This window comes from Acipenser ruthenus, chromosome 12 (genome assembly GCF_902713425.1).
Source record: "Acipenser ruthenus chromosome 12, fAciRut3.2 maternal haplotype, whole genome shotgun sequence".
Lineage (NCBI taxonomy): Eukaryota > Metazoa > Chordata > Actinopteri > Acipenseriformes > Acipenseridae > Acipenser > Acipenser ruthenus.
In genome coordinates, this window is record NC_081200.1 from 2,970,082 (window position 1) to 2,996,386 (window position 26,305).

The 26,305-nt window shown below is 36.1% G+C and overlaps 3 protein-coding genes across 3 annotated transcripts; all 3 read right to left on the minus strand.

The window, feature by feature from the left end:
- Positions 1-1,127: 1,127 nt before the first annotated feature.
- On the minus strand, positions 1,128-4,192 carry LOC131740017 (receptor-type tyrosine-protein phosphatase eta-like). The gene is made up of 8 exons (XM_059034192.1): positions 4,188-4,192; positions 4,041-4,048; positions 3,747-4,004; positions 3,252-3,509; positions 2,264-2,521; positions 1,791-2,048; positions 1,296-1,553; positions 1,128-1,150 (listed from the first exon to the last, which is right to left on the minus strand). The coding sequence occupies exons 1-8, from the start codon at positions 4,190-4,192 to the stop codon at positions 1,128-1,130; spliced, it is 1,326 nt and encodes a 441-aa protein (XP_058890175.1).
- A 1,033-nt stretch (positions 4,193-5,225) lies between these two features.
- On the minus strand, positions 5,226-17,886 carry LOC131740018 (fibronectin-like). Its single transcript, XM_059034193.1, has 19 exons — positions 17,875-17,886; positions 16,543-17,324; positions 15,891-16,087; positions 14,920-15,177; positions 14,447-14,704; positions 13,480-13,737; positions 13,007-13,264; positions 12,040-12,297; positions 11,545-11,802; positions 10,084-10,341; positions 9,589-9,846; positions 9,116-9,373; positions 8,623-8,880; positions 8,130-8,387; positions 7,657-7,914; positions 7,162-7,419; positions 6,174-6,431; positions 5,701-5,958; positions 5,226-5,287 (listed from the first exon to the last, which is right to left on the minus strand). Exons 1-19 carry the CDS (start codon positions 17,884-17,886, stop codon positions 5,226-5,228), a joined length of 4,923 nt encoding a protein of 1,640 aa, XP_058890176.1.
- LOC131740019 (mucin-2) lies at positions 16,044-23,327 on the minus strand. The gene is made up of 4 exons (XM_059034194.1): positions 23,230-23,327; positions 21,341-22,275; positions 16,466-20,824; positions 16,044-16,148 (listed from the first exon to the last, which is right to left on the minus strand). Exons 1-3 carry the CDS (start codon positions 23,325-23,327, stop codon positions 18,873-18,875), a joined length of 2,985 nt encoding a protein of 994 aa, XP_058890177.1. The 3' UTR covers positions 16,044-16,148; positions 16,466-18,872.
- Positions 23,328-26,305: the final 2,978 nt, after the last annotated feature.

Genomic DNA, 26,305 nt, shown 5'->3' on the forward strand with positions numbered 1-26,305 from the left:
TAGCCAATGGCATTGCCATTTGGCGCACTCCAACTAAGGGCAATGGATGTTGTGGTGATGTTTTCAGCAGTCAAATTGACAACGATATCAGGCTCTGTAGAAAAATACCAGAGGTGAGAGGATTTCAATTGAAGATATTTGTTATGCAGACATGTAAAGTTTCAATGTAAAATCTTAAGATTGCCTTCAGATTCCAATTTTTAACTAAAGGAATAATTATTTTATTATTATGGCGTAAAATATATGATATCAGTCAATATAATAGCTTTTAAAATTATTTAAAAGAAAACAAAGCTGCATTAAAAGAACCAGATGTTTTTTAAACATACTTGTAAATCTTGAGATTGTCACTGCATCCCCTTCCGTAACATTATCTGCAGCAAGAGCAATAATCCTCAGTGTGTAATTGCTACCAGGTACCAGTCCAGTTATTTCAGTGAATAAAGTGTTCACGGTGAGATTTTTGGATGGATTGCCTATTGCTTCAACCCTGTAGCCAATGGCATTGCCATTTGGCGCACTCCAACTAAGGGCTATGGATGTTGTTGTGATGTTACTAGCAGTCAAATTGGGAGCGATATCAGGCTCTGTAGAAAAATAACAGAGAAACAGTTATTTCATGCTTGATATCCTGAATAAAAATATATGTAAACTATGTTGTAACTATAGAAGAAGGAATGGTATTATTTATTTTGCAAGTCAATAGATTATAAAATGTTGCCAAATTAGTGAAGATAAGAGTTTTGAATGATATTTTTAAGAGTCAAGGCTCCATTAAATAATCAATTTTCTTTACACGTACTTGTAAAGATTGTAATTGTCACTGCATCCCCTTCTGTAACATTATCTGCAGCCAGAGCAATAATCTGCAGTGTGTAATTGCTACCAGGTACCAGTCCAGTTATTTCAGTGAATAAAGTGTTCACGGTGAGATTTTTGGATGGATTGCCTATTGCTTCAACCCTGTAGCCAATGGCATTGCCATTTGGCGCACTCCAACTAAGGGCAATGGATGTTGTGGTGATGTTTTCAGCAGTCAAATTGACAACGATATCAGGCTCTGTAGAAAAATACCAGAGGTGAGAGGATTTCAATTGAAGATATTTGTTATGCAGACATGTAAAGTTTCAATGTAAAATCTTAAGATTGCCTTCAGATTCCAATTTTTAACTAAAGGAATAATTATTTTATTATTATGGCGTAAAATATATGATATCAGTCAATATAATAGCTTTTAAAATTATTTAAAAGAAAACAAAGCTGCATTAAAAGAACCAGATGTTTTTTAAACATACTTGTAAATCTTGAGATTGTCACTGCATCCCCTTCCGTAACATTATCTGCAGCAAGAGCAATAATCCTCAGTGTGTAATTGCTACCAGGTACCAGTCCAGTTATTTCAGTGAATAAAGTGTTCACGGTGAGATTATTGGATGGATTGCCTATTGCTTCAACCCTGTAGCCAATGGCATTGCCATTTGGCGCACTCCAACTAAGGGCTATGGATGTTGTTGTGATGTTTTCAGCAGTGAGATTGACAACGATATCAGGCTCTGTAGAAAAATACCAGAGGTGAGAGGATTTCAATTGAAGATATTTGTTATGCAGACATGTAAAGTGTCAATGTAAAATCTTAAGAATGCCTTCAGATTCCAATTTTTAACTATATAAGGAGCAATTATGTTATTATTATGGCATAAAATATATTATATATTTCAACGTAATAGCTTTTAAAATTATCTAAACGAAAACAAAGTTGCATTGAAGAATCAGATGTTTTTTAAACATACTTGTAAATCTTGAGATTGCCTCTGCTTCCCCTTCCGTAACATTATCTGCAGCCAGAGCAATAATCCGCAGTGTATAATTGCTACCAGGTACCAGTCCAGTTATTTCAGTGAATAAAGTGTTCACGGTGAGATTTTTGGATGGATTGCCTATTGCTTCAACCCTGTAGCCAATGGCATTGCCATTTGGCGCACTCCAACTAAGGGCTATGGATGTTGTTGTGATGTTACTAGCAGTCAAATTGGGAGCGATATCAGGCTCTGTAGAAAGATAACAGAGAAACAGTTATTTCATGCTTGATATCCTGAATAAAAATATATGTAAACTATGTTGTAACTATAGAAGAAGGAATGGTATTATTTATTTTGCAAGTCAATAGATTATAAAATGTTGCCAAATTAGTGAAGATAAGAGTTTTGAATTATATTTTTAAGAGTCAAGGCTCCATTAAATAATCAATTTTTTTTACACGTACTTGTAAAGATTGTAATTGTCACTGCATCCCCTTCTGTAACATTATCTGCAGCCAGAGCAATAATCTGCAGTGTGTAATTGCTACCAGGTACCAGTCCAGTTATTTCAGTGAATAAAGTGTTCACGGTGAGATTTTTGGATGGATTGCCTATTGCTTCAACCCTGTAGCCAATGGCATTGCCATTTGGCGCACTCCAACTAAGGGCTATGGATGTTGTGGTGATGTTTTCAGCAGTCAGATTGACAGCGATATCAGGCTCTGTAGAAAAATACCAGAGGTGAGAGGATTTCAATTGAAGATATTTTTTATGCAGACATGTATAGTGTCAATGTAAAATCTTAAGATTGCCTTCAGATTCCAATTTTTAACTATATAAGGAGCAATTATGTTATTATTATGGCATAAAATATATTATATATTTCAACGTAATAGCTTTTAAAATTATCTAAACGAAAACAAAGTTGCATTGAAGAATCAGATGTTTTTAAAACATACTTGTAAATCTTGAGATTGCCTCTGCTTCCCCTTCCATAACATTATCTGCAGCCAGAGCAATAATCCGCAGTGTATAATTGCTACCAGGTACCAGTCCAGTTATTTCAGTGAATAAAGTGTTCACGGTGAGATTTTTGGATGGATTGCCTATTGCTTCAACCCTGTAGCCAATGGCATTGCCATTTGGCGCACTCCAACTAAGGGCTATGGATGTTGTGGTGATGTTTTCAGCAGTCAAATTGACAACGATATCAGGCTCTGTAGAAAAATACCAGAGGTGAGAGGATTTCAATTGAAGATATTTGTTATGCAGACATGTAAAGTTTCAATGTAAAATCTTAAGATTGCCTTCAGATTCCAATTTTTAACTAAAGGAATAATTATTTTATTATTATGGCGTAAAATATATGATATCAGTCAATATAATAGCTTTTAAAATTATTTAAAAGAAAACAAAGCTGCATTAAAAGAACCAGATGTTTTTTAAACATACTTGTAAATCTTGAGATTGTCACTGCATCCCCTTCCGTAACATTATCTGCAGCAAGAGCAATAATCCTCAGTGTGTAATTGCTACCAGGTACCAGTCCAGTTATTTCAGTGAATAAAGTGTTCACGGTGAGATTTTTGGATGGATTGCCTATTGCTTCAACCCTGTAGCCAATGGCATTGCCATTTGGCGCACTCCAACTAAGGGCTATGGATGTTGTTGTGATGTTTTCAGCAGTGAGATTGACAACGATATCAGGCTCTGTAGAAAAATACCAGAGGTGAGAGGATTTCAATTGAAGATATTTGTTATGCAGACATGTAAAGTGTCAATGTAAAATCTTAAGAATGCCTTCAGATTCCAATTTTTAACTATATAAGGAGCAATTATGTTATTATTATGGCATAAAATATATTATATATTTCAACGTAATAGCTTTTAAAATTATCTAAACGAAAACAAAGTTGCATTGAAGAATCAGATGTTTTTTAAACATACTTGTAAATCTTGAGATTGCCTCTGCTTCCCCTTCCGTAACATTATCTGCAGCCAGAGCAATAATCCGCAGTGTATAATTGCTACCAGGTACCAGTCCAGTTATTTCAGTGAATAAAGTGTTCACGGTGAGATTTTTGGATGGATTGCCTATTGCTTCAACCCTGTAGCCAATGGCATTGCCATTTGGCGCACTCCAACTAAGGGCTATGGATGTTGTTGTGATGTTACTAGCAGTCAAATTGGGAGAGATATCAGGCTCTGTAGAAAGATAACAGAGAAACAGTTATTTCATGCTTGATATCCTGAATAAAAATATATGTAAACTATGTTGTAACTATAGAAGAAGGAATGGTATTATTTATTTTGCAAGTCAATAGATTATAAAATGTTGCCAAATTAGTGAAGATAAGAGTTTTGAATGATATTTTTAAGAGTCAAGGCTCCATTAAATAATCAATTTTTTTTACACGTACTTGTAAAGATTGTAATTGTCACTGCATCCCCTTCTGTAACATTATCTGCAGCCAGAGCAATAATCGGCAGTGTGTAATTGCTACCAGGTACCAGTCCAGTTATTTCAGTGAATAAAGTGTTCACGGTGAGATTTTTGGATGGATTGCCTATTGCTTCAACCCTGTAGCCAATGGCATTGCCATTTGGCGCACTCCAACTAAGGGCTATGGATGTTGTGGTGATGTTTTCAGCAGTCAGATTGACAGCGATATCAGGCTCTGTAGAAAAATACCAGAGGTGAGAGGATTTCAATTGAAGATATTTTTTATGCAGACATGTATAGTGTCAATGTAAAATCTTAAGATTGCCTTCAGATTCCAATTTTTAACTATATAAGGAGCAATTATGTTATTATTATGGCATAAAATATATTATATATTTCAACGTAATAGCTTTTAAAATTATCTAAACGAAAACAAAGTTGCATTGAAGAATCAGATGTTTTTAAAACATACTTGTAAATCTTGAGATTGCCTCTGCTTCCCCTTCCATAACATTATCTGCAGCCAGAGCAATAATCCGCAGTGTATAATTGCTACCAGGTACCAGTCCAGTTATTTCAGTGAATAAAGTGTTCACGGTGAGATTTTTGGATGGATTGCCTATTGCTTCAACCCTGTAGCCAATGGCATTGCCATTTGGCGCACTCCAACTAAGGGCTATGGATGTTGTGGTGATGTTTTCAGCAGTCAAATTGACAACGATATCAGGCTCTGTAGAAAAATACCAGAGGTGAGAGGATTTCAATTGAAGATATTTGTTATGCAGACATGTAAAGTTTCAATGTAAAATCTTAAGATTGCCTTCAGATTCCAATTTTTAACTAAAGGAATAATTATTTTATTATTATGGCGTAAAATATATGATATCAGTCAATATAATAGCTTTTAAAATTATTTAAAAGAAAACAAAGCTGCATTAAAAGAACCAGATGTTTTTTAAACATACTTGTAAATCTTGAGATTGTCACTGCATCCCCTTCCGTAACATTATCTGCAGCAAGAGCAATAATCCGCAGTGTGTAATTGCTACCAGGTACCAGTCCAGTTATTTCAGTGAATAAAGTGTTCACGGTGAGATTTTTGGATGGATTGCCTATTGCTTCAACCCTGTAGCCAATGGCATTGCCATTTGGCGCACTCCAACTAAGGGCAATGGATGTTGTGGTGATGTTTTCAGCAGTCAAATTGACAACGATATCAGGCTCTGTAGAAAAATACCAGAGGTGAGAGGATTTCAATTGAAGATATTTGTTATGCAGACATGTAAAGTTTCAATGTAAAATCTTAAGATTGCCTTCAGATTCCAATTTTTAACTAAAGGAATAATTATTTTATTATTATGGCGTAAAATATATGATATCAGTCAATATAATAGCTTTTAAAATTATTTAAAAGAAAACAAAGCTGCATTAAAAGAACCAGATGTTTTTTAAACATACTTGTAAATCTTGAGATTGTCACTGCATCCCCTTCCGTAACATTATCTGCAGCAAGAGCAATAATCCTCAGTGTGTAATTGCTACCAGGTACCAGTCCAGTTATTTCAGTGAATAAAGTGTTCACGGTGAGATTTTTGGATGGATTGCCTATTGCTTCAACCCTGTAGCCAATGGCATTGCCATTTGGCGCACTCCAACTAAGGGCTATGGATGTTGTTGTGATGTTACTAGCAGTCAAATTGGGAGCGATATCAGGCTCTGTAGAAAGATAACAGAGAAACAGTTATTTCATGCTTGATATCCTGAATAAAAATATATGTAAACTATGTTGTAACTATAGAAGAAGGAATGGTATTATTTATTTTGCAAGTCAATAGATTATAAAATGTTGCCAAATTAGTGAAGATAAGAGTTTTGAATGATATTTTTAAGAGTCAAGGCTCCATTAAATAATCAATTTTCTTTACACGTACTTGTAAAGATTGTAATTGTCACTGCATCCCCTTCTGTAACATTATCTGCAGCCAGAGCAATAATCTGCAGTGTGTAATTGCTACCAGGTACCAGTCCAGTTATTTCAGTGAATAAAGTGTTCACGGTGAGATTTTTGGATGGATTGCCTATTGCTTCAACCCTGTAGCCAATGGCATTGCCATTTGGCGCACTCCAACTAAGGGCTATGGATGTTGTGGTGATGTTTTCAGCAGTCAGATTGACAGCGATATCAGGCTCTGTAGAAAAATACCAGAGGTGAGAGGATTTCAATTGAAGATATTTGTTATGCAGACATGTATAGTGTCAATGTAAAATCTTAAGATTGCCTTCAGATTCCAATTTTTAACTATATAAGGAGCAATTATGTTATTATTATGGCATAAAATATATTATATATTTCAACGTAATAGCTTTTAAAATTATCTAAACGAAAACAAAGTTGCATTGAAGAATCAGATGTTTTTTAAACATACTTGTAAATCTTGAGATTGCCTCTGCTTCCCCTTCCGTAACATTATCTGCAGCCAGAGCAATAATCCGCAGTGTATAATTGCTACCAGGTACCAGTCCAGTTATTTCAGTGAATAAAGTGTTCACGGTGAGATTTTTGGATGGATTGCCTATTGCTTCAACCCTGTAGCCAATGGCATTGCCATTTGGCGCACTCCAACTAAGGGCTATGGATGTTGTGGTGATGTTTTCAGCAGTCAAATTGACAACGATATCAGGCTCTGTAGAAAAATACCAGAGGTGAGAGGATTTCAATTGAAGATATTTGTTATGCAGACATGTAAAGTTTCAATGTAAAATCTTAAGATTGCCTTCAGACTCCAATTTTTAACTAAAGGAATAATTATTTTATTATTATGGCGTAAAATATATGATATCAGTCAATATAATAGCTTTTAAAATTATTTAAAAGAAAACAAAGCTGCATTAAAAGAACCAGATGTTTTTTAAACATACTTGTAAATCTTGAGATTGTCACTGCATCCCCTTCCGTAACATTATCTGCAGCAAGAGCAATAATCCTCAGTGTGTAATTGCTACCAGGTACCAGTCCAGTTATTTCAGTGAATAAAGTGTTCACGGTGAGATTATTGGATGGATTGCCTATTGCTTCAACCCTGTAGCCAATGGCATTGCCATTTGGCGCACTCCAACTAAGGGCTATGGATGTTGTGGTGATGTTTTCAGCAGTGAGATTGACAACGATATCAGGCTCTGTAGAAAAATACCAGAGGTGAGAGGATTTCAATTGAAGATATTTGTTATGCAGACATGTAAAGTGTCAATGTAAAATCTTAAGAATGCCTTCAGATTCCAATTTTTAACTATATAAGGAGCAATTATGTTATTATTATGGCATAAAATATATTATATATTTCAACGTAATAGCTTTTAAAATTATCTAAACGAAAACAAAGTTGCATTGAAGAATCAGATGTTTTTTAAACATACTTGTAAATCTTGAGATTGCCTCTGCTTCCCCTTCCGTAACATTATCTGCAGCCAGAGCAATAATCCGCAGTGTATAATTGCTACCAGGTACCAGTCCAGTTATTTCAGTGAATAAAGTGTTCACGGTGAGATTTTTGGATGGATTGCCTATTGCTTCAACCCTGTAGCCAATGGCATTGCCATTTGGCGCACTCCAACTAAGGGCTATGGATGTTGTTGTGATGTTACTAGCAGTCAAATTGGGAGCGATATCAGGCTCTGTAGAAAGATAACAGAGAAACAGTTATTTCATGCTTGATATCCTGAATAAAAATATATGTAAACTATGTTGTAACTATAGAAGAAGGAATGGTATTATTTATTTTGCAAAACAATAGATTATAAAATGTTGCCAAATTAGTGAAGATAAGAGTTTTGAATGATATTTTTAAGAGTCAAGGCTCCATTAAATAATCAATTTTCTTTACACGTACTTGTAAAGATTGTAATTGTCACTGCATCCCCTTCTGTAACATTATCTGCAGCCAGAGCAATAATCTGCAGTGTGTAATTGCTACCAGGTACCAGTCCAGTTATTTCAGTGAATAAAGTGTTCACGGTGAGATTTTTGGATGGATTGCCTATTGCTTCAACCCTGTAGCCAATGGCATTGCCATTTGGCGCACTCCAACTAAGGGCTATGGATGTTGTGGTGATGTTTTCAGCAGTCAGATTGACAGCGATATCAGGCTCTGTAGAAAAATACCAGAGGTGAGAGGATTTCAATTGAAGATATTTGTTATGCAGACATGTAAAGTTTCAATGTAAAATCTTAAGATTGCCTTCAGATTCCAATTTTTAACTAAAGGAATAATTATTTTATTATTATGGCGTAAAATATATGATATCAGTCAATATAATAGCTTTTAAAATTATTTAAAAGAAAACAAAGCTGCATTAAAAGAACCAGATGTTTTTTAAACATACTTGTAAATCTTGAGATTGTCACTGCATCCCCTTCCGTAACATTATCTGCAGCAAGAGCAATAATCCGCAGTGTGTAATTGCTACCAGGTACCAGTCCAGTTATTTCAGTGAATAAAGTGTTCACGGTGAGATTTTTGGATGGATTGCCTATTGCTTCAACCCTGTAGCCAATGGCATTGCCATTTGGCGCACTCCAACTAAGGGCAATGGATGTTGTGGTGATGTTTTCAGCAGTCAAATTGACAACGATATCAGGCTCTGTAGAAAAATACCAGAGGTGAGAGGATTTCAATTGAAGATATTTGTTATGCAGACATGTAAAGTTTCAATGTAAAATCTTAAGATTGCCTTCAGATTCCAATTTTTAACTAAAGGAATAATTATTTTATTATTATGGCGTAAAATATATGATATCAGTCAATATAATAGCTTTTAAAATTATTTAAAAGAAAACAAAGCTGCATTAAAAGAACCAGATGTTTTTTAAACATACTTGTAAATCTTGAGATTGTCACTGCATCCCCTTCCGTAACATTATCTGCAGCAAGAGCAATAATCCTCAGTGTGTAATTGCTACCAGGTACCAGTCCAGTTATTTCAGTGAATAAAGTGTTCACGGTGAGATTTTTGGATGGATTGCCTATTGCTTCAACCCTGTAGCCAATGGCATTGCCATTTGGCGCACTCCAACTAAGGGCTATGGATGTTGTTGTGATGTTACTAGCAGTCAAATTGGGAGCGATATCAGGCTCTGTAGAAAGATAACAGAGAAACAGTTATTTCATGCTTGATATCCTGAATAAAAATATATGTAAACTATGTTGTAACTATAGAAGAAGGAATGGTATTATTTATTTTGCAAGTCAATAGATTATAAAATGTTGCCAAATTAGTGAAGATAAGAGTTTTGAATGATATTTTTAAGAGTCAAGGCTCCATTAAATAATCAATTTTCTTTACACGTACTTGTAAAGATTGTAATTGTCACTGCATCCCCTTCTGTAACATTATCTGCAGCCAGAGCAATAATCTGCAGTGTGTAATTGCTACCAGGTACCAGTCCAGTTATTTCAGTGAATAAAGTGTTCACGGTGAGATTTTTGGATGGATTGCCTATTGCTTCAACCCTGTAGCCAATGGCATTGCCATTTGGCGCACTCCAACTAAGGGCTATGGATGTTGTGGTGATGTTTTCAGCAGTCAGATTGACAGCGATATCAGGCTCTGTAGAAAAATACCAGAGGTGAGAGGATTTCAATTGAAGATATTTGTTATGCAGACATGTATAGTGTCAATGTAAAATCTTAAGATTGCCTTCAGATTCCAATTTTTAACTATATAAGGAGCAATTATGTTATTATTATGGCATAAAATATATTATATATTTCAACGTAATAGCTTTTAAAATTATCTAAACGAAAACAAAGTTGCATTGAAGAATCAGATGTTTTTTAAACATACTTGTAAATCTTGAGATTGCCTCTGCTTCCCCTTCCGTAACATTATCTGCAGCCAGAGCAATAATCCGCAGTGTATAATTGCTACCAGGTACCAGTCCAGTTATTTCAGTGAATAAAGTGTTCACGGTGAGATTTTTGGATGGATTGCCTATTGCTTCAACCCTGTAGCCAATGGCATTGCCATTTGGCGCACTCCAACTAAGGGCTATGGATGTTGTTGTGATGTTACTAGCAGTCAAATTGGGAGTGATATCAGGCTCTGTAGAAAGATAACAGAGAAACAGTTATTTCATGCTTGATATCCTGAATAAAAACATATGTAAACTATGTTGTAACTATAGAAGAAGGAATGGTATTATTTATTTTGCAAGTCAATAGATTATAAAATGTTGCCAAATTAGTGAAGATAAGAGTTTTGAATGATATTTTTAAGAGTCAAGGCTCCATTAAATAATCAATTTTTTTTACACGTACTTGTAAAGATTGTAATTGTCACTGCATCCCCTTCTGTAACATTATCTGCAGCCAGAGCAATAATCTGCAGTGTGTAATTGCTACCAGGTACCAGTCCAGTTATTTCAGTGAATAAAGTGTTCACGGTGAGATTTTTGGATGGATTGCCTATTGCTTCAACCCTGTAGCCAATGGCATTGCCATTTGGCGCACTCCAACTAAGGGCTATGGATGTTGTGGTGATGTTTTCAGCAGTCAGATTGACAGCGATATCAGGCTCTGTAGAAAAATACCAGAGGTGAGAGGATTTCAATTGAAGATATTTGTTATGCAGACATGTATAGTGTCAATGTAAAATCTTAAGATTGCCTTCAGATTCCAATTTTTAACTATATAAGGAGCAATTATGTTATTATTATGGCATAAAATATATTATATATTTCAACGTAATAGCTTTTAAAATTATCTAAACGAAAACAAAGTTGCATTGAAGAATCAGATGTTTTTTAAACATACTTGTAAATCTTGAGATTGCCTCTGCTTCCCCTTCCGTAACATTATCTGCAGCCAGAGCAATAATCCTCAGTGTGTAATTGCTTCCAGGTACCAGTCCAGTTATTTCAGTGAATAAAGTGTTCACGGTGAGATTGTTGGATGGATTGCCTATTGCTTCAACCCTGTAGCCAATGGCATTGCCATTTGGCGCACTCCAACTAAGGGCTATTGATGTTGTGGTGATGTTTTCAGCAGTCAAATTAACAACGATATCAGGCTCTGTAGAAAAATACCAGAGGTGAGAGGATTTCAATTGAAGATATTTGTTATGCAGACATGTAAAGTGTCAATGTAAAATCTTAAGAATGCCTTCAGATTCCAATTTTTAACTAAAGGAATAATTATGTTATTATTATGGCGTAAAATATATGATATCAGTCAATATAATAGCTTTTAAAATTATTTAAAAGAAAACAAAGCTGCATTAAAAGAACCAGATGTTTTTTAAACATACTTGTAAAGATAGTAATTGTCACTGCATCCCCTTCTGTAACATTATCTGCAGCAAGAGCAATAATCCTCAGTGTGTAATTGCTACCAGGTACCAGTCCAGTTATTTCAGTGAATAAAGTGTTCACGGTGAGATTATTGGATGGATTGCCTATTGCTTCAACTATGTAGCCAATGGCATTGCCATTTGGCGCACTCCAACTAAGGGCTATGGATGTTGTGGTGATGTTTTCAGCAGTGAGATTGACAGCGATATCAGGCTCTGTAGAAAAATACCAGAGGTGAGAGGATTTCAATTGAAGATATTTGTTATGCAGACATGTATAGTGTCAATGTAAAATCTTAAGATTGCCTTCAGATTCCAATTTTTAACTATATAAGGAGCAATTATGTTATTATTATGGCATAAAATATATTATATATTTCAACGTAATAGCTTTTAAAATTAACTAAACGAAAATAAAGTTGCATTAAAGAATCAGATGTTTTTTAAACATACTTGTAAATCTTGAGATTGCCTCTGCTTCCCCTTCCGTAACATTATCTGCAGCCAGAGCAATAATCCGCAGTGTATAATTGCTACCAGGTACCAGTCCAGTTATTTCAGTGAATAAAGTGTTCACGGTGAGATTTTTGGATGGATTGCCTATTGCTTCAACCCTGTAGCCAATGGCATTGCCATTTGGCGCACTCCAACTAAGAGCTATGGATGTTGTTGTGATGTTACTAGCAGTCAAATTGGGAGCGATATCAGGCTCTGTAGAAAGATAACAGAGAAACAGTTATTTCATGCTTGATATCCTGAATAAAAACATATGTAAACTATGTTGTAACTATAGAAGAAGGAATGGTATTATTTATTTTGCAAGTCAATAGATTATAAAATGTTGCCAAATTAGTGAAGATAAGAGTTTTGAATGATATTTTTAAGAGTCAAGGCTCCATTAAATAATCCTTTTTTTTTAACGTACTTGTAAAGATTGTAATTGTCACTGCATCCCCTTCTGTAACATTATCTGCAGCCAGAGCAATAATCCGCAGTGTGTAATTGCTACCAGGTACCAGTCCAGTTATTTCAGTGAATAAAGTGTTCACGGTGAGATTTATGGATGGATTGCCTATTGCTTCAACCCTGTAGCCAATGGCATTGCCATTTGGCGCACTCCAACTAAGGGCTATGGATGTTGTGGTGATGTTTTCAGCAGTCAAATTGACAACGATATCAGGCTCTGTAGAAAAATACCAGAGGTGAGAGGATTTCAATTGAAGATATTTGTTATGCAGACATGTATAGTGTCAATGTAAAATCTTAAGATTGCCTTCAGATTCCAATTTTTAACTATATAAGGAGCAATTATGTTATTATTATGGCATAAAATATATTATATATTTCAACGTAATAGCTTTTAAAATTAACTAAACGAAAACAAAGTTGCATTAAAGAATCAGATGTTTTTTAAACATACTTGTAAATCTTGAGATTGCCTCTGCTTCCCCTTCCGTAACATTATCTGCAGCCAGAGCAATAATCCGCAGTGTATAATTGCTACCAGGTACCAGTCCAGTTATTTCAGTGAATAAAGTGTTCACGGTGAGATTTTTGGATGGATTGCCTATTGCTTCAACCCTGTAGCCAATGGCATTGCCATTTGGCGCACTCCAACTAAGGGCTATGGATGTTGTTGTGATGTTACTAGCAGTCAAATTGGGAGCGATATCAGGCTCTGTAGAAAGATAACAGAGAAACAGTTATTTCATGCTTGATATCCTGAATAAAAATATATGTAAACTATGTTGTAACTATAGAAGAAGGAATGGTATTATTTATTTTGCAAGTCAATAGATTATAAAATGTTGCCAAATTAGTGAAGATAAGAGTTTTGAATGATATTTTTAAGAGTCAAGGCTCCATTAAATAATCAATTTTTTTTACACGTACTTGTAAAGATTGTAATTGTCACTGCATCCCCTTCTGTAACATTATCTGCAGCCAGAGCAATAATCTGCAGTGTGTAATTGCTACCAGGTACCAGTCCAGTTATTTCAGTGAATAAAGTGTTCACGGTGAGATTTTTGGATGGATTGCCTATTGCTTCAACCCTGTAGCCAATGGCATTGCCATTTGGCGCACTCCAACTAAGGGCTATGGATGTTGTTGTGATGTTACTAGCAGTCAAATTGGGAGCGATATCAGGCTCTGTAGAAAGATAACAGAGAAACAGTTATTTCATGCTTGATATCCTGAATAAAAATATATGTAAACTATGTTGTAACTATAGAAGAAGGAATGGTATTATTTATTTTGCAAGTCAATAGATTGTAAAATGTTGCCAAATTAGTGAAGATAAGAGTTTTGAATTATATTTTTAAGAGTCAAGGCTCCATTAAATAATCCATTTTTTTTAACGTACCTGTAAAGATTGTAATTGTCACTGCATCCCCTTCTGTAACATTATCTGCAGCCAGAGCAATAATCTGCAGTGTGTAATTGCTACCAGGTACCAGTCCAGTTATTTCAGTGAATAAAGTGTTCACGGTGAGATTTTTGGATGGATTGCCTATTGCTTCAACCCTGTAGCCAATGGCATTGCCATTTGGCGCACTCCAACTAAGGGCTATGGATGTTGTGGTGATGTTTTCAGCAGTCAAATTGACAACGATATCAGGCTCTGTAGAAAAATACAAGAGGTGAGAGGATTTCAATTGAAGATATTTGTTATGCAGACATGTAAAGTGTCAATGTAAAATCTTAAGAATGCCTTCAGATTCCAATTTTTAACTATATAAGGAGCAATTATGTTATTATTATGGCATAAAATATATTATATATTTCAACGTAATAGCTTTTAAAGTTAACTAAACGAAAACAAAGTTGCATTAAAGAATCCAATGTTTTTTAAACATACTTGTAAATCTTGAGATTGCCTCTGCTTCCCCTTCCGTAACATTATCTGCAGCCAGAGCAATAATCCGCAGTGTATAATTGCTACCAGGTACCAGTCCAGTTATTTCAGTGAATAAAGTGTTCACGGTGAGATTTTTGGATGGATTGCCTATTGCTTCAACCCTGTAGCCAATGGCATTGCCATTTGGCGCACTCCAACTAAGGGCTATGGATGTTGTTGTGATGTTACTAGCAGTCAAATTGGGAGCGATATCAGGCTCTGTAGAAAGATAACAGAGAAACAGTTATTTCATGCTTGATATCCTGAATAAAAATATATGTAAACTATGTTGTAACTATAGAAGAAGGAATGGTATTATTTATTTTGCAAGTCAATAGATTATAAAATGTTGCCAAATTAGTGAAGATAAGAGTTTTGAATGATATTTTTAAGAGTCAAGGCTCCATTAAATAATCAATTTTTTTTACACGTACTTGTAAAGATTGTAATTGTCACTGCATCCCCTTCTGTAACATTATCTGCAGCCAGAGCAATAATCTGCAGTGTGTAATTGCTACCAGGTACCAGTCCAGTTATTTCAGTGAATAAAGTGTTCACGGTGAGATTTTTGGATGGATTGCCTATTGCTTCAACCCTGTAGCCAATGGCATTGCCATTTGGCGCACTCCAACTAAGGGCTAAGGATGTTGTGGTGATGTTTTCAGCAGTCAAATTGACAACGATATCAGGCTCTGTAGAAAAATACCAGAGGTGAGAGGATTTCAATTGAAGATATTTGTTATGCAGACATGTAAAGTGTCAATGTAAAATCTTAAGATTGCCTTCAGATTCCAATTTTTAACTAAAGAAATAATTATGTTATTATTATGGCGTAAAATATATGATATCAGTCAATATAATAGCTTTTAAAATTATTTAAAAGAAAACAAAGCTGCATTAAAAGAACCAGATGTTTTTTAAACATACTTGTAAATCTTGAGATTGTCACTGCATCCCCTTCCGTAACATTATCTGCAGCCAGAGCAATAATCCTCAGTGTGTAATTGCTTCCAGGTACCAGTCCAGTTATTTCAGTGAATAAAGTGTTCACGGTGAGATTGTTGGATGGATTGCCTATTGCTTCAACCCTGTAGCCAATGGCATTGCCATTTGGCGCACTCCAACTAAGGGCTATGGATGTTGTTGTGATGTTACTAGCAGTCAAATTGGGAGCGATATCAGGCTCTGTAGAAAGATAACAGAGAAACAGTTATTTCATGCTTGATATCCTGAATAAAAATATATGTAAACTATGTTGTAATTAAGAAGAAGGAATGGTGTAATTTATTTTAGAAAGAAATACATTATAATATGTTGCCAAATTAGTAAAGATAACAGTTTTAAAATTACATTTTTAAAATTCAAGGCTGTATTAAATAATCAGTTTTTTTTTTAATAAACTTACTTGTAAATCTTGTGATTGTCACTGCATCCACTTCCGTAACATTATCTGCAGCCAGAGCAATGACCCGCAGTGTGTATTTGCTACCAGGTACCAGTTCAGTGATTTCAGCGAACGCTGTGCTCACAGTTAGGTTTTTGGATGGATTCCCTATAGCTTCAACTCTGTAGCCAATGGCACTGCCATTTGGTGCACTCCAACTGATTGATATGGATGAGGTTGTTATGCCAGTAGACTTCAGATTGCCAATTATGTTTTTTCCTGTCAATATAAAATCAAATATATTAGGTTGCTAGTGAGTGGGAGATGCTGTCACAGAAACAACTATTTTTGTGACTCATATTAAGTCTGTTTATTTTTACATATGTCTTACATCTCTAACGAAAATGCTAAGTGTTATGAAACTAAATCTGTTACTGCTAATGAACATATTCCTAAAGTAAAGATTTTACTAAAACATGTTTTTAAAGTAATGGCACATATCAGTGTTTTATTAATATGATTATTAAAATCTGGACTTTTAAGAATACATTCATTTAGTTTATCATCTCATTAAAATACATGCATAAAATAGTTACCTGAAAGTAGCAGGTCATTTCGAATTGTATACCCAAAAGCAACACAGTACCCTAATCCAAATACATAAATACCAAACGTTGCTGATTCGTGGGTAATAACATGGTGACCACCAGCTATTCCTAGATAAACTAGTTTGGCAGAAAATCCAAAAGCTTGTGTCTCTTCGGGTGAAAAGGTCTCCAGTGGCTGGCCATCTAAACTGAACCCAGTGAGATCTGACTGGTGTGCAACCACCATAATATAATTCTCATAATTTGCTATTGTTATAAAGGTATATGTATCACTGTAAGATGAACTGGGGACAATGTTTGATAGGAATGGATCAGCTATATTGAAGCTTGAAAAGTTGAAGTTCCTTCCCCCTGTGAAGAGGTATGTCAGCATCACTGGTTTAGTGGAGTTGATGCTCATGGGTCCAGTCAGTTCCAGCACAGTGAAGGATCCTTCTTGCAGGACTAGATTCTGTGTTGTTGTATTTTCTGTTGTGATGTACACTGTGTTGTTCGGTTCAGCAGAGAGGATGGTGATTCTATCTTTGAGATCTTTGTTTAGCAGCAGGGGGAAAACAACAAATGCAGTTCCCCAGCTATTCACAGGATAGAGCTCTGTCAACACTACATCACAGGCTGTATAACCCTGGTAATTTAAACATACATTTCCACTGATCACAGCCACAGGTTTTGAGGATACAATCCGAGTCCCAGTTAATTCTGTTGTACTCTGAAACTGGATGACCTGGTTTGACGTCAGCGTGAAAGAGAAATTCTGTTTGTCTGAGTATGTGGTGCCATTGAAGTCCAGCATTCCTGACACTGTCACTGTCACCTCATTCGTGTCAAACTCGTTAATTACAGCAAACTGAGACAAAAAAAAAATCCCCTGTGGTGCAACAATATAATATTCTGTTCCCAAAGCAGATGCTGGCAAAACAACAGTCATATCTGCTGTATACCTATCTTGATTGAGAGCAAAGACTGAAATACTTTCATCAGAGCCGACTGTCACCATCTTCTTAGACAGTTCTTGCCCTTTGAGCATGTACAAATTGTTTAAAGAAACAGATGTGCTGCTGTTCACTTGTAGAGATACAAACTGATGGAAATAAGGACTTTCAACTGAGACATGTACTGAGGCTGACCTGTCCTGTGAGACAATGTGAATCAGAAGTGAAGGAGTATCCAAATTTTCTAGAAATACTGTTAAGAATCTTTTCCCGCTGGTACTGGAAGCGACATACTCTATAAGGAAACAACGGCAGTTAGTAAATCACTGATTGTCTCCAACTTGTCTCTGGGATCTGACACATTTAGACCAATAATACAATTTGAATGGAGTCAGAGTGGCCTTCTGGACCCTTTCTTCAAGTATTTCTATTTACTGCTGGGTAGGATGAAAATGTCTCTAATACCTCCAGGATCATGGTGGACCATCAGAGAATCATTCTGAGGGCTCACTCCTGGGATGGAGGGAATCCGATCAATTGTCTGTCTCTGTTAATACTAGTGGCACATATAGTGTAGCTAAACAATAACATTCAACATATAATGCATTGTGGGTATTTGGAACTAATAAATGGTACACATGAAACGTGGTCTGTCTCATCCTTATACTGTAACAAAGTAGTTAATTCCATGTTTTCCTGAATTCATAACCCTTATAGCTGGACTATATTGCAACTATTTTTATAAAGATACAGTAATCCGTTGCATATCCGACTGCGGTGGGACCAGAGTAAGGGCAGATATGTAAAAAGTCGAATAAATTAATCCTGTTTTAAATATCATTATACACAGCTGTAACAATTACTATATTCATACAATTATTGTTTTGAGATTCAGCTTTTATTAGAGAGCTCCTCTAAATCCCTTGTTTAGAAAGATACAGGGTATTAATGCTTGTGACAGAGTAGCTGTCTGCCGTGTGGGTTCGTACATTTGCTGCTGAGTGACAGGCAGGAGATCGAGGCGGAGGTTGAAGTTGATACGCCCTCCGCAGGTGAACAGGATTTATTTACATATCAACACACTGAACAGCTCATCTGACACTACCAGCAATGGCAGCGCACGGAGCACATACAACACAGTGTACAGAAACTTTGGTAGGATCTATAATCTCTGAACTAATCGTCTCTGTCCAATAATAAACTAACGTTGCTGAAGAGCTTGATCATGGCAGATAAACGGTTCGGGCAGATATGTGATGGATTACTGTATCAGGCATCCAGCAAGTTTTTTTCTTAAATTTTTTTAAGTAACTTAAGTTGCTGCTGAGAGAGTGATTATGCACTTTATTCAGGTCAGTAACTCTTTGTTCTGGTACTTGATGGGAAGTTAATGAACAGTGGAAACCATGGCAGGTAATTGACTGCCAGTAAATTACCTCCACGTTGGTAACTGACGTGCCATTTTATTGTATTAACATACATCTGTTACCTGTTGTTGCTGTTGCTGTTGTAGTTGGTTCAGGTGTTGTTGTAGTTGTTTCAGGTGCTGTTGTAGTTGATGCAGGTATTGTAGTTGTTTCAGGTGTTGTAGTTGGTGCAGGTGTTGATGTTGTAGTTGGTGCAGGTGTTGATGTAGTTGTTTCAGGTGTTGTAGTAGTTGATGCAGGTATTGTAGTTGTTTCAGGTGTTGTAGTAGTTGATGCAGGTATTGTAGTTGTTTCAGGTATTGTAGTTGTTTCAGGTGTTGATGTAGTTGGTTCAGGTGTTGTTGAAGTTGATGCAGGTATTGTAGTTGTTTCAGGTGTTGTAGTTGGTGCAGGTGTTGATGTTGTAGTTGGTGCAGGTGTTGATGTAGTTGTTTCAGGTGTTGTTGTAGTTGATGCAGGTATTGTAGTTGTTTCAGGTGTTGTAGTTGGTGCAGGTGTTGATGTAGTTGGTTCAGGTGTTGTAGTTGATGCAGGTATTATAGTTGTTTCAGGTGTTGTAGTTGGTACAGGTGTTGATGTAGTTGGTTCAGGTGTTGTAGTTGATGCAGGTATTGTAGTTGTTTCAGGTGTTGTAGTTGGTGCAGGTGTTGATGTAGTTGGTTCAGGTGTTGTAGTTGATGCAGGTATTATAGTTGTTTCAGGTGTTGTAGTTGGTACAGGTGTTGATGTAGTTGTTTCAGGTGTTGTAGTTGGTGCAGGTATTGTAGTTGTTTCAGGTGTTGTAGTTGGTGCAGGTGTTGATGTAGTTGGTTCAGGTGTTGATGTAGTTGGTTCAGGTGTTGTAGTTGATGCAGGTATTATAGTTGTTTCAGGTGTTGTAGTTGGTACAGGTGTTGATGTAGTTGGTTCAGGTGTTGTAGTTGATGCAGGTATTATAGTTGTTTCAGGTGTTGTAGTTGGTACAGGTGTTGATGTAGTTGTTTCAGGTGTTGTAGTTGGTGCAGGTATTGTAGTTGTTTCAGGTGTTGTAGTTGGTGCAGGTGTTGATGTAGTTGGTTCAGGTGTTGTAGTTGATGCAGGTATTATAGTTGTTCCAGGTGTTGTAGTTGGTGCAGGTGTTGATGTAGTTGTTTCAGGTGTTGTAGTTGATGCAGGTATTGTAGTTGTTTCAGGTGTTGTAGTTGGGTCAGGTGTTGATGTAGTTGGTTCAGGTGTTGTTGTAATTGATGCAGGTATTGTAGTTGTTTCCGGTGTTGTAGTTGGTGCAGGTGTTGATGTAGTTGTTTCAGGTGTTGTAGTAGTTGATGCAGGTATTGTAGTTGTTTCAGGTGTTGTAGTAGTTGATGCAGGTATTGTAGTTGTTTCAGGTATTGTAGTTGTTTCAGGTGTTGATGTAGTTGGTTCAGGTGTTGTTGCAGTTGATGCAGGTATTGTAGTTGTTTCAGGTGTTGTAGTTGGTGCAGGTGTTGATGTAGTTGGTTCAGGTGTTGTTGTAATTGATGCAGGTATTGTAGTTGTTTCCGGTGTTGTAGTTGGTGCAGGTGTTGATGTAGCTGGTTCAGGTGTTGTTGAAGTTGATGCAGGTATTGTAGTTGTTTCAGGTGTTGTAGTTGGTGCAGGTGTTGATGTAGTTGTTTCAGGTGTTGTAGTAGTTGATGCAGGTATTGTAGTTGGTTCAGGTGTTGTAGTAGTTGATGCAGGTATTGTAGTTGTTTCAGGTATTGTAGTTGTTTCAGGTGTTGATGTAGTTGGTTCAGGTGTTGTTGCAGTTGATGCAGGTATTGTAGTTGTTTCAGGTGTTGTTGTTGGTGCAGGTGTTGATGTAGTTGGTTCAGGTGTTGTTGAAGTTGATGCAGGTATTGTAGTTGTTTCCGGTGTTGTAGTTGGTGCAGGTGTTGATGTAGTTGTTTCAGGTGTTGTAGTAGTTGATGCAGGTATTGTAGTTGGTTCAGGTATTATAGTTGTTTCAGGTGTTGATGTAGTTGGTTCTGGTGTTGCAGTTGATGCAGGTATTGTAGTTGTTTCAGGTGTTGTAGTTGGTACAGGTGTTGATGTAGTTGTTTCAGGTGTTGTAGTTGGTGCAGGTATTGTAGTTGTTTCAGGTGTTGTAGTTGGTGCAGGTGTTGATGTAGTTGGTTCAGGTGTTGTAGTTGATGCAGGTATTATAGTTGTTCCAGGTGTTGTAGTTGGTGCAGGTGTTGATGTAGTTGTTTCAGGTGTTGTAGTTGGTGCAGGTATTGTAGTTGTTTCAGGTGTTGTAGTTGGTACAGGTGTTGATGTAGTTGTTTCAGGTGTTGTAGTTGGTACAGGTGTTGATGTAGTTGGTTCAGGTGTTGTAGTTGATGCAGGTATTATAGTTGTTTCAGGTGTTGTAGTTGGTACAGGTGTTGATGTAGTTGTTTCAGGTGTTGTAGTTGGTGCAGGTATTGTAGTTGTTTCAGGTGTTGTAGTTGGTGCAGGTGTTGATGTAGTTGGTTCAGGTGTTGTAGTTGGTGCAGGTATTATAGTTGTTCCAGGTGTTGTAGTTGGTGCAGGTGTTGATGTAGTTGTTTCAGGTGTTGTAGTTGGTGCAGGTATTGTAGTTGTTTCAGGTGTTGTAGTTGGTGCAGGTGTTGATGTAGTTGGTTCAGGTGTTGTTGTAATTGATGCAGGTATTGTAGTTGTTTCCGGTGTTGTAGTTGGTGCAGGTGTTGATGTAGCTGGTTCAGGTGTTGTTGAAGTTGATGCAGGTATTGTAGTTGTTTCAGGTGTTGTAGTTGGTGCAGGTGTTGATGTAGTTGTTTCAGGTGTTGTAGTAGTTGATGCAGGTATTGTAGTTGTTTCAGGTATTGTAGTTGTTTCAGGTGTTGATGTAGTTGGTTCAGGTGTTGTTGCAGTTGATGCAGGTATTGTAGTTGTTTCAGGTGTTGTAGTTGGTGCAGGTGTTGATGTAGTTGGTTCAGGTGTTGTTGAAGTTGATGCAGGTATTGTAGTTGTTTCCGGTGTTGTAGTTGGTGCAGGTGTTGATGTAGTTGTTTCAGGTGTTGTAGTAGTTGATGCAGGTATTGTAGTTGGTTCAGGTATTATAGTTGTTTCAGGTGTTGATGTAGTTGGTTCTGGTGTTGCAGTTGATGCAGGTATTGTAGTTGTTTCAGGTGTTGTAGTTGGTGCAGGTGTTGATGTAGTTGGTTCAGGTGTTGTTGAAGTTGATGCAGGTATTGTAGTTGTTTCAGGTGTTGTAGTTGGTGCAGGTGTTGATGTAGTTGGTGCAGGTGTTGATGTAGTTAGCTCAGGTGTTGTTGTAGTTGATGCAGGTATTGTAGTTGTTTCAGGTGTTGATGTAGTTGGTTCAAGTGTTGTTGCAGTTGATGCAGGTATTGTAGTTTCAGGTATTGTAGTTGTGGCTGTAGTTGTATTTGTTAGCAAATCTGTTGTTGTTGTTGCTGTGGAAGGAGAAAGACTGAAATGTAAATTATTTTTAATACATGCTAGTTATTTTGTAGTAAACCATTATTGCATCGACATGTGATATACAGTAAACTGTCATAGACGGTTCTAGCACATCCCTTTTCGGCTATAAGCCATTAGATCCTTTTGCATGGAAGGCCTCGGTTGCAAGGGTGTGCGGTTCTTTGATGGACCCAAATTTAGTTAAAATGTGTTTGCCCACTGACGATGGGAATGAAAATGCAGATTTAAGTTTTTGCAGGGATCAGGCTTTTAAAGACTGTCACCCACACCTGTGAGCAGAAACTGACTCAATGAGAGCAGAAACCGATCCAAGACTGTCACAGCTACTGGAAGCAGGCTGATCTTTGGGATACAAATTGAACATTTGTGAAACTGCAACAAATATTGTAATGACTGTAATGTGTTTTAAAGAATATACAAACATTAGAAAATATTATTAGCAGATCTGTGTAAGGCCTGTGAGAAGGAGTTCATTGCATTGAAGGTCAGGCTGGTCTGCTGAAAGTTCCAAACCTCCCTTATCAGGCGAAAGCATATTTTTTAATTCGACTCAGAGTCTCAAAACATTCTGATCCAGCGAGAGCAGAATGGTAGAATCTATGGAGCACAGTTAATATGCTAGAAGCAATTGAACTAGGTTTGATTATAGTAAGAAAAAGCAAAAGTATTTAAATAAATAAGAAACCTAATATAATAACATTAAGTAAATGTACGAGCAGTCCTAAGTTTAAATATTCAATGAATATTAATATTAATAATAAAAAATTAGCCTCTTGCCTTCTGTGTATATCAGTGAAGTAAAATAGAATTGTAGTTTATAAGAGATTGCTATATTGACATATCTGAATTAGAACTACATGTTATAAAATCATTTAAAGTATAAACTAACTCTAACAGTAAACTTGCTGAAGGAATACAACTGATGTTGTAGCCTCATTCTCACCTGCTTGCAGTAAAAGCAGTGTTGAAGATGACTCGTTGGTGTTGGCCGATGAAGCGGGGAGTTTTTCTGATGGTCAGCGATTTAAAAGCCAAGATCATCTCTGTAATGAGCGATCTCGTTAATATTAACGAACAGAAATACCTTTCGGATAACAGACGATAGGAGTTTATCTTACAATAATCATTTTCTATATGTAACAGAAATGAATTAGAACCTGGCAGGAAGAGATGGGAATGGAAAGTGTAGGACGTGTTAATACGTTAAGTTAGATATTGGTTTGAAATAATGAGTATTGGAAAATGCTTACGATAGTGTTTCATATTAATCAACCCTAAAATTGGCAAAAAGCAAAGGTTGTCTTAAAACCTGCTTTGACTGGATTTTGTATGAACAGTGAAGAAGTTCAGTCACTGTAGTACTATGACGTTCTGGTATATCAATGCTAGCCTGTATTTAGATATAAATAACTGGACCTTCCATTAAAATCTTGAAAGATTTATCAATGGAGTAAAATAATATTACAATTTCTAGGAGCAACTGTTAGTAACTGAAGTAACTTAACTAGAAATACATCTTATAATGCCATTTAAAGATAAACTGTTGAAAGAACATAGTAAAAGTTTATTATAACAGAAGAATGGCACTGACAATATTGCAACCATATTGTTGACACATTTGCGATAATGTTCATGTAATTTAATCAATTTAAGAATTAGTTCAGTTTCTCCAACTAAACAAAAAGTATTTAGACATTATTATATAAATTAAACCAAAGAATATACATGTTTAGTTTGTATAAAGATTTTACTGCAGAATAAACAGAGGTACTTCTTTACAGGGAAACGGAAGAATTTAAAAGTGAAAGAATTAAATGTTTGTCTCAGACACACAGTAGAATTCTGGAAGAGCATTAGACCTTCAAAACATAAAGCTTAGTCTTTGGCACCTCAAAGCAGGATTCGGTGTTGGCTCTTAAAAGCGGGATTTGCCAACATTGAATGATAACCAAAGGATGGTGCTTTAAGAAAGACAGGAGTATGTATCTCATTATATTATAAGAAAATAATGAGAGCTGAGTTATAAAAAGTTAGGATGTAAGCGTTTTTGGTATTATCTGAAAAGATACCGGTTCAGGTGTCTCTTGAATCAGCCAAAAAATGACTTAATGCTGTGAATTTGTTAAAGTGCTTAGAGTGGAGTTTCATATTAATTAAAACACTAGCCTTGGCAAGTAACCAGGGTGTCTAAAACCTGCTTGTGCAGGCAACTATCAGAAAAAAAGAGAGAGAGGTCAAGCTTGGACCAAGCATGGTACCAGTTAATACAAGGCTATTATACTTAACAATGTTATTATAGTTTAAAATTTAAATGAAACTAATTGAACTGACCACTGTATGCTTATTCAAAGGCAGTCTTTGTCAAATACTTTGTTAACACACATTTGTATATGAAGTTAAACTGATCCATTGATAACACACTGAAAAGATAATGTAATATGTGGCTAAGAGGGACATATAATTTTTGACTAAATAATAATATAATTTTAGCTAAATATAATCAAATAGAGCTGGTGTTACATATTAAAAACATCTCTCATATATACACATATACTTGTATAGTATTTGGTAGCAAGGACCCTGTGGACTCCAGTTCATCTATTTTTCAGAAAAAGGAGGAAAAATCTATAAAAACCTAGGTAAAACCCCAGTCAAGTATCGCTCAAGTTGCTAACTACAAACTGATGTGATCCATGCTCTGAAGATCTCTGAAAAACTGATTGCTGTTTGGTCGTATATCCTACACTACACTTCCATATACTGGAAGGTAAGCATATATTTGAATTGAATATCTTTTTTATATTGATGCATTGCTATAAGGTATAGAAATTATGTTTTAGTCTTAAGAGAGTGATATATATTGAATGTTCTAGCTAGAATTTAGTGGTGGGCGTTTTTAGCTTTATGCATGCATAGCCTAAGCATATAATTAACCATATCTGTATTACTATATTGAAGTATTAACGCTGTTGAACCTGTAAAGGCACCAGAGCTAAGCATATAATTAACCATATCTGTATTACTATATTGAAGTATTAATGCTGTTAGACCTGTAAAGGCACCAGATCGCCTGGACTGTTTATTACTTGGGATTTATGGTGGTCTGCGCAACCAACCAACCAATCCAATTTTTAACATAAGCATTTAATAAACCGAAAAGAGCTCTACTACTGCTCTGATTCGTGAATTTGAACAAAAGTCAATGAAATCTTGGAAATGGATGTAAAAACACATTTGGTTAGGCACTGCCTTTATTTCCTTTAAAATGCAGTATGTCAATTGTTTGGTTGTGTATGCACACAGCATTTACATGTAGCTATGTAGGTCAGCGAATGAGATTTGTATTTTGTAGCAGAGCGAGCATGTAAATGTAAATGAACAGATCGTATGTTACTGTAAACTCTCGGTTGTGATCTTCACATACATACAGTGCTTGTTAATTAATTTTTTTAAACAAAAAAGTGGGTTTGCATCTTAAAAAAATATTAATGAAATTTCCTGAAACTTTTTTTCATACAATGTAGCTAGTGTACCCAAGTAGTCTGTTGAAAATAATTACTCACTTTCTCTAAAACTAAACATTGCTAAACAAAATACTTTAGATTGCTGTTGGACATCTTTTTTTATTCCCTGTAAACTGTAGATAAAACGAGAGGTTTATCTGTTTCTGGTCTTTTTTTCTGATCTTTGTGATGCCCCGCTTCTTTGACACGGTGCTGTATGTGTGATTTGACCTTTCAACCCTCTGTTTTTTTGTTTTTTTATTTTGAAAGGGGCAGTGCTCTGTAGGCTACTCAACCAATTTAAACGTCTCGTTCTTATCAGGGGCATAGCTAGAAATAGATTTTTACAGAGGCAAAAATCTAATTTTTGTAGTCCTGTTTATGTTACGAACAGAGTAAATATAGCGCACATTGTAAATATACTTGTTCAGTAAAACTGCTTCTGGTGCACAAAGGTCAAGGTTCAACATGGTGCACTGTCAGTGTCACATTCATGCTGAAACGTAGCTGCAGCTT